At 39.9% G+C, this 8,350-nt stretch overlaps 1 protein-coding gene across 3 annotated transcripts in view; it reads right to left on the bottom strand.

Moving 5' to 3' along the window:
- Nucleotides 1–1,177: 1,177 nt before the first annotated feature.
- MAP4K5 (mitogen-activated protein kinase kinase kinase kinase 5) overlaps nt 1,178–8,350 on the bottom strand; it is a 68,971-nt gene continuing 61,798 nt past the window's right edge. For all 3 annotated transcript variants that reach the window (XM_062635605.1, XM_062635608.1, XM_062635607.1), the window contains 3 exons: nt 6,358–6,428; nt 6,013–6,068; nt 1,178–4,489 (listed from right to left, as the gene is read on the bottom strand). In XM_062635605.1, coding sequence (XP_062491589.1) covers nt 4,402–4,489; nt 6,013–6,068; nt 6,358–6,428 — 215 coding nt within the window. In that variant the 3' untranslated portion in view covers nt 1,178–4,401. The remainder of the gene's footprint in view (nt 4,490–6,012; nt 6,069–6,357; nt 6,429–8,350) is intronic.

The raw sequence follows: 8,350 nt of genomic DNA, 5'->3' as shown, positions 1-8,350 counted from the left end.
GGTGTGGGGCCCGGAAGACGATGCATTTCCCAGGAACATCTCTGCCCTGTACAGTTCAAGCACCTCAGGTGTCTGCCATCTCATGAGCTTCCCACCAGGAGCTAGACCCTTTCAGTGAGTATTTCCATCTCTTACCTTGGCATTACCTATCCTCATGCACCTGTTCAGGGCCCTAGCTCTTTAGCCATTCCCTCATACCCTGATGGAACTTTTTTGGTGGCTATTGCTTCCAGCAGTAGATTTTACAGACACAGACGTCCCATATAAAGGCAGAGAAAATTTGGGCTGTTCAGCCTGAAGAAGGTTGTGAGGAGACTTCCTTACAGTATCTGAAGGAAGCCTACAAGGAGACTGGAAAGGGGCTCTTTGTCAGGGAGTATAGTATAGCTAAAAAGGGGGAGATTTAAGTTAGTACAGCTAAAAAGGGAAGATTTAAGTTAGACATAAGGAAGAAGTTCTTTCCTGTGAGGGTGGTGAGGCACTGGAACAGGTTTGGCCAGAGAAGCTGTGGCTGCCTCATCCCTCGCAATGTTCAAGGCCAAGCTGGACAGAGCTTGGAGCAATCTGGTCTAGGGAAGGTCCCTGCCTATGGCACCAGGGTGGAACTACATGTTCTTAAGGTCTTAAGTGCACAGGTGGCCACTACACAAGAGCAAGGCTTGTACAAACTGCTGTATATCCTGCTGAGGCCAAGCTGTGTCCAGGGGCAGAATATCAAATGCTCACATTCATGTTTTCTTTTTCTAAGCAACCCTCCTTTATTGCCCACCAGCCACCTTGCCATCTGCCCGATGAACCGGGCACAAGGTTCTGCTTGTGCTGGCACAAGCCAGCCTCTGCTTTTCAAGCTGAGCAACTCATAAGGGGTTCCTTGGTGACTCCAGGCAACTGGCAGCAGGGCTGTGCTGGAGCAGAGCGGCAGGCAGCACAAAGCTGGAAAGGGTTTGCCACTGCTAACCTGATTTCTCATTTCTGCACTATCCATAGATCTCCCTTTCCTCCGGTCAACCTGCTGTATGTGGGTGATGCCGTGTGGCTCCCAAGCACCCAGCAGGACTGAGAAGAGTGTTCAGGCCCAGATCATGCCCTTCCCACTGCCATAAAACCTAGAGCCCAGTTGAATTCTTTTGAGATATGTCTGATAAGGTATTGTTCCCAGCAAGTCTACCACACCGCATTTAGGTATCAAATAAAGCAGAGTTTATTTGGCATAGACTGAAATGAACTGCAACAGGAATTTATGTAGAACAAAGCCTAGTTATACAAACTGGAATGAGTGCAGTTAGAGTTTCAGTTACAATCTAATGGCTAAACAAGGTAAAAAGTACATTTCAGAAGTCTCCCAGTCTTGTCCTTTTCATTCAGAGATATAGTGGCTCACTGATGCGTTGTACCTTTCATCTTTTAAAGAGATGTCATCACAATTACAGTTGTATTTTTCAATCACAATGAATTTGGTTAGGAAATGAGAAAAGACTAATCTACAGGCTGCTCTTCAAATACTGTCTGCACTTCAAAGAGCACTGGGATATTGTTTTAAGGCTTTCAAGTTGAATACATGAACCTTGTGCATCAAATAATTAATACTTTAACAGCTGTCGAAACAGTGATGAGGGGCTGAGCTAGCTTTTGCTTTATAAACTCCAAACCCACACACTAGGCTTTTTCAACCTTGGTTGAAATGTTAGAAAAACAAAGATACAGACAATACCCGACTAACATAAAACAGTCTAACAAATACAAATTACACTAGTCAGAGTCACTGAGACTGGCTGGTTCAGCTATGGAACATGCAAATCTGTTGTGCTATACCCCTCTAAGAGTAAGAACTGAGGTTTTACACTGGGAAATAGTATCTTGCAGATCATGCCAAAAATGCCACTGTCTATAAAAATCAGTCAAAGCATTTCAGAATATGCCATTACAAACACTTCAACAGCTAAAAAAGGAGGTTTGCTTAAACAAGAACTTTCCTAAATTCATTTTTTATGATTCCGCAAATCACCATTCATGTCATTCAAAGAAAAATACTTTCAGTTCATTATTTTTGCATGACAATGTCACGACCTAACAGTTATTTACTCCAGTTATTCCCCATAAATATTCATATTTTATTTACATTTTTTTTCTAGTCTTTTAGAGATCATCTTTATGTGTTTTCAAAAATTAAGCCAAAATTACCTTCTGCAGTGAATGAGGTAAATTAAGTGAAAGCGCTTGCTCTACATCTACACCTGGTGCTTCACTTTCTCTTCTTTTTTTTTTTTTTTTTAAGTCTTTGTAGACTAGAAGTTATACCATTTGAGGGTTAATCATCAATCACTGTTACCTATGGAGAAGTAACTTCAGTACTAAAGAACTCATGTTCTTTAAAACACAAAAATTGCATGGCCTGCTTTTAATACTGCTGATCCAACTACACCTGACCACTTAAAACATCTTTAATACATTGTTTGTGGACTATTTTTTATCTCTACACTCACTATTTATTAAACTTTGCTTGCTGTTTCAAGAACTGAAAAGCTTGACTTGATTTCAATATCAAATAAATAACAAGAATTAGTTTTGAATGACAATGCTAAGTGTATAAAATGCTAAATTGTGTGCAGGTATTTTTTCCCTCCCAGACCCTCAGAACAACACAAAACTCCAGCTGTACCTAGTAACAAAAAGACATTACTAAGTCACCACGTGTGCTGAGTTAATTCCGTCAATGTTAAATTATGAATCACGTAGTCTGATGCCTCAGCAGACAACCCAGCACCCCATTCCTCAGGTTGCGAGTTAAAGATCAAACCACTCTGGCTCTGCTGTGTCAGCAGAGCCCCCAGACAGGCCAAGCTGCTGTTAACACACCTTTACTGTTTTATTACAATGATGGATGAAACTTCTAACCTGTCTTTCCTAAGGCAGCAGTATGCTGTCAGATTTAATTTAAAAACCCCTCAGTTCAAATTATGAACTGCTGCTGTATCTGCCTACGGACCGTGTTTACCTACATCAAAGCTAGCAGGTTAATGTGAGGTAGTAAAACCAGATGCTATCCTGTAGTCAGTCTGTATTTCTATTTAATGGTACCTCATGAATTGTAAGTAATGAGGAAGACAAAAGGAACCGATGTGACTGTTGAATGGAGAAATGAAGAGAGAAAGAAAAATGCAGGTGACAAATAGGGAAAGGGAAAAAGTGATGAAAAGCTTGAATATAGAATACTGGTTCTTATCATATTTATTTATACTACACAGCTGGGGAAATAACCATTTCTAAATGACCCTCTGACTGACAACATTTGGATGCCGTACAAAAAAAGAAGCTCGTAAACTCAGTTATCCCTATAGGATCCCCTCTGGAATAGCATAAATAAACTATACGTCATGGGCAGTTTGATACATGATACTTTCATTCATTAAGGATGATAACCAGGTACAGTTTCCCTTTCATGTCACAAGGCATATCCCTAATTTATGAAAATAAAGCATATATATTTTGTACATTTTTATATATATATAAATATATATATATAAAAAAAATACACACTGCCGGTCAACTTAACACACATGCACACACACACATATGTATCCTGAACACACCCACCCAGTAGCAACAAGTCTGATATCAATATTCTATTTTGTGTACACATACCCTACAGCTAGTAAATAAGAAAATCCCTTTTATGGCAATTCTGCAGGCAAAAAAATCAATACAAAATATTCTGTTGTACAAAACTGCATTTTTACAAGATCAACTGACATTGTAACATTCCCCTCAGTAATGCACTACATCCCTACAAGAAAAAAAATCAAATCTTTATACAATTGTAAAAAAAAAGAAAAATAATTGTAAGCTGCTCTGCAACCTTCCTTTGCTAATAGTTAGACACATTACACCATTCTAGCAGCAGATTAATAAATAAGGATTAAATAATCTATTATACAAAGCCATACTGAATGGCAGATTTAAAACCAAAAAGCTTTGCAGATACTTTCACTTCCTACACAAATCTGTTTTATTAAGAATAAGACTCAGTATAAAACAGGGAAACAGCCAGCACTGTATCTACAGAACATAAGGAAAATCCAAGGGAAGTAAAATATTTAACAGTTTATGGCACCTTTACTGCATAACACTTTTTTAAAGGCTCTGTTTCCCTATAACTAATGAGTAAAGGGCTATCTATCTCATAGCTTTTATTAAGCAAACTCAATATAACCAACCACACAGTGGCAAAAAGACAGAACCAGCTGTTCCCAGCTGCAAAAATGTATTGATTTCCACCCTAAACCAACATCATTTAAGTGTCAAGAAAAGAAAGTCACAGTCCTGTTTGTATTAAGTTTCCTAATGCTTCTTCGCTCCTCGTGTGGCAAATTCACTCTGTTATTTGCGTTAGGTTACCGTTGCTTAGTAACTATTTTCATGTCCAGCCAGGATGTAGAGATTGCTGTGTGCAGTCGGATTTTCTGTGGGCCTGCTTTCTAACACTACCACTCTGCAAGCAAACACAAACAGAATCCAAACCTGTTAGTAACAAAATACAAAGCACATGGTGTTACTACTGAGAGGAATAAACTTGTTGCTCACAGGTTTCTACAGATTGGAGGGATATAGGTTCACCTAAATATTGTGGGTACTTTATTTTTTAAATCAGTTACCTCATTTTCCAGCATCACTTCTGATAAAAACAGTAAAGTGGAATAAACAAGGAACAGAGGACCAGAAAAAGCTTTTTGAACCAGAATCTGCCCCTTTCAACCACAGGTACACACAATGTGTTACAGACATCCTCCACCTTCAGATAAGTTATGTCCCTGCTTCTGTTAGGAAGTCCTCTCAGATCCAGTGTTGTAAGGAGACAAAACCCTCCTATCATCTACAGCCCATAAAATCCTACACCTTGTGATAAGCATCAGCCACTACTGTAAACAGTTTTCCTCTCTTCTAAATATTTATCAGCCGATGGGTTCATAGGAAACACTCAACCCCAACTCAGCCTTTCTCCTGCTGGATCATGTTCCTGTAGGCTCCCCTGGAAAACCTGTCCTCAAAGATAATGCTCTCCCTTAACAGATTCTGTCCCTGATCTTCACTTCTGCAACTGGATAGTTCTAAAGTGATCCAAGCCAAAAAGGTGCCACCACATCTGGTTCACCTGAATAGCAGTGAAACTCCTGCTCCATTTGTACAGAAATGGAAAAGTTATCAAACAAAGGGTTTGGCAGTTCAGTGCCATCAGAGTAGAAGAAAAGGGTTTGTCTGCAAAACTGCATACAGCACAAGGACCTCGACCTGGGGATCAAAAAATGTTAAGTACACAAAATTATGGATTAGTTACAGAAAGCAAGTCAGAGCCAGGAGTCCCAAAGACCAAATGAGGGAGCAGGAGATCAGGGATTAAAACTGATTTCTTTACTCATTACCATCTACTTCTACATTTAGGACTCTGGCTGCCTGAGAAACCACAGATAAAAAAACCTGTAGGTGCCTGCACCTCTTCCCAGCTTCCGTAGCTGAAAGGAATCATCTGGATGTTATGGGTAATGGAGTGCATTTAGGCCACTGTGCGTTAGCACCTGCATGTGATCTAGTTTTCTGTGCTATTTCCAGACCTCAAGGTCCAGAGCAGTGAAGATTTTTTTAAAGTAACTAACTGCCAAGATAATTCACCAATTCACCAGGAAAACCTAAGCCAGAAGGGTTTTTTTCCTGCTCACTACAAGCCGAAGCTGGCTCTCACCTCTCCCTGTCACTTATTGCCTCACACTGTATCTCTATAAGCTCGTGTTTGTGTTCACACTTCTATCTTCTGCAGTGGAAAGCAGAGGTCACAGAGTAATCATTTTGGATGCAGACACAATCACCAATTAAATTTTTGGCTACTGCAGGCAGAAACAGTATTACTGCCTCCCCCAGTACTGCTTACAGACAGGTCTGTGTTGAGCTAAGCAGCCAGTTCCAGCTGGAAGCTAGAAAGCTGCTTCAGATAAAACTTTTATGTTACTTCAAGGTGATTACCTGTCTGATCCCAGTAAGCGGAAAACCCTTGTTTCATCAGATATCTCCTGGGTAACCTGTAAAAAAATTGAGACATTTAGGTCCATTTCAGTAGCAAAATGAAATTTACTGGTCTGAGTCTCTGCCTTATATTCCTGGAAACAGAGCCGGCTAAAGCCCGTGTGTGTGTGCTTTACCAAAAGCAATGTATGTAGGCAAAGTCAGAGGAAGCAACCAGCACCCTGAAGCAATGACAACATGGAGCACAAGTGTTATCACTAAGGAAGCAGCTAGAGGGGCAAAGCATCAAGTACTAAATCAGGAACAGAAAGAAATTAAACCTGGAGAGATTGGGAGATTACTTACTTCATCTGACTTAAAGCTTTTGCCCTGCATGCCATGTTTCCAGAAGGCCAGCACACTGTCTTGAAGGCACACTGCAAAGGAAAAACACAAAATGAGACCCAACCATGGCTTATCTGAACAAGAGAAACCTGAGTTTCTCACCAGCAGTGGTAACTGGAAGCATATGGAGAAAGTACATGGTGAAACTTGGACTCCTGGTAGAAGAACCAAACTCCAAAAATCACAGAATCATAGAATCACAGAATGGTTAGGGTTGGAAAAGACTTAAAATCATCTAGTTCCAACCCCCCTGCCATGGGCAGGGACACCTCACAGTAAACCATGTCACCCAAGATTCCATCCAACCTGGCCTTGAACACTGCCAGGGATGGAGCATTTACCAGTTCTCTGGGCAACCTGTCCACTGTAGGAAAGCTGGGTTGAAATTACTGTTTGGATCTGAGACACATTACTTTTTAAAGTGCAATTCAAAACATACTACTCAGACATTCCTTGTTTGCCAGGACAAGATAAGCATCTCTGGTTTTTCCTTCTCTCCCTTTCACTTCTATTCTCTGGATCTTTGTTTTCCTAATGATTCTTGAGAGAACACCAGGAAGCACATAAACATGCTGCCAACCGAAACACTGTGGGTTTCTGGAAATTACAGATCATTAGAGTTATTATATATACTTCAAAATAGGTACGTGTATAAAAATTGGGAGGAGTCTTCCATTCAGGGCCAAAGAGAGAAAACAGGGAGCTACTAGCTCTGAATGATCTAATTACCAGACTGCTGAAAATAATGGATGAAGAGCCTGATGTTCTTTAAGCTGCGTTACAGAAACATTTTACACTGTGCTTAATTTTACTAAATCTTACTTGTTTCCCTTTATTACTCATTTGAATGACATTTTGTATCTGCTCAGTATTAGCCATGTCCTAAATGCACAGAACAAAGGCATTCAGCAGAATCCTAACAGCAATGTTTGTCACAACAGCCTTAAACTAATCTTCACCTGCTGCTCCTGACTCCACCCAGCAATCGGAGCATGACAAGTTGTTTAATCCCCTGAATTCCCAAGAATCCACTTGCTGTGTAAAGAACTGCTCACATTATTCAATGTCAGCTGCTAAGTGCAAGACTTCGGGATAAATGCTTCTGTCTATGAATTCCTCCAGAGTTCAAGAAGATGGCATGGTTGAGTCATGTTATGCATGTGTCAGAAGGAGATATTGTATGATACAAATACAGCAGTTAATTAGAACACATCAGAAGTTAGGAAAGACTCACAGGCTTGATTAAAAATATCTTTTTTCAGGACAGATCTGACAGATCTAAATAGAGATGCTGTACAAAGGAATGTGCACTGTTTTACCAACTGCTGTTAAAATACAAAATACCTCTATCAAGAATCTTCTTTTGAAGGGAAGATGCCCGAAGAACCCAGAAATACAAGCTGTACAGAACTGCTAACAAAAGCAAGTTCTGTCTTTACTGATTTTGATTGCAGAAAGAAGTGCAGTTTCTGAGATATGAATTATTAAGCTTATGTTAGATACTCCTGAGAGTTTGTTACAGCAGAAATACTTGCTTGCTAATTACAATTCAAGTTTCAGAAACAAGGTGGCTGTCTTTAAACTACTAGAGGACAGCAGCCTGTCCTCAAAAAATCAGATTCAAATACTGACTTAAAAAATTGGATGTGCTATCACTTTAAATAAAATCTTAGCTTTTAGAAGACTAACACACATTTAGGTATTACTAAACCATTTTTCCTCCCCAAAGCTTTTTCTCAGTGCTACAGAAATGATCAGAAACTAGTCAGTCTTTTTTTTACAAGTAAGATGTACCATGATTTAGTTGAAACCAGAAATGACAACAGATGGAAACACATGCAGATTGGACATGCTATCTGACAACTGCTTTACTTTCTTCAACATGTCAATGGAGACAGACACCTCACAATATACTGGCACATGCAATTTTTAGTGTCAGGCGCCACTGGGTGCA

The sequence above is a fragment of the Pezoporus occidentalis genome, unplaced genomic scaffold (genome assembly GCF_034315485.1).
Source record: "Pezoporus occidentalis ecotype Australia unplaced genomic scaffold, CSIRO_AGI_Poc_V1 ctg46, whole genome shotgun sequence".
Taxonomy (NCBI): Eukaryota; Metazoa; Chordata; class Aves; order Psittaciformes; family Psittacidae; genus Pezoporus; species Pezoporus occidentalis.
The sequence above is the reverse complement of the archived record's forward strand: the minus strand, read 5'-3'. Positions and strand labels throughout refer to the sequence as shown.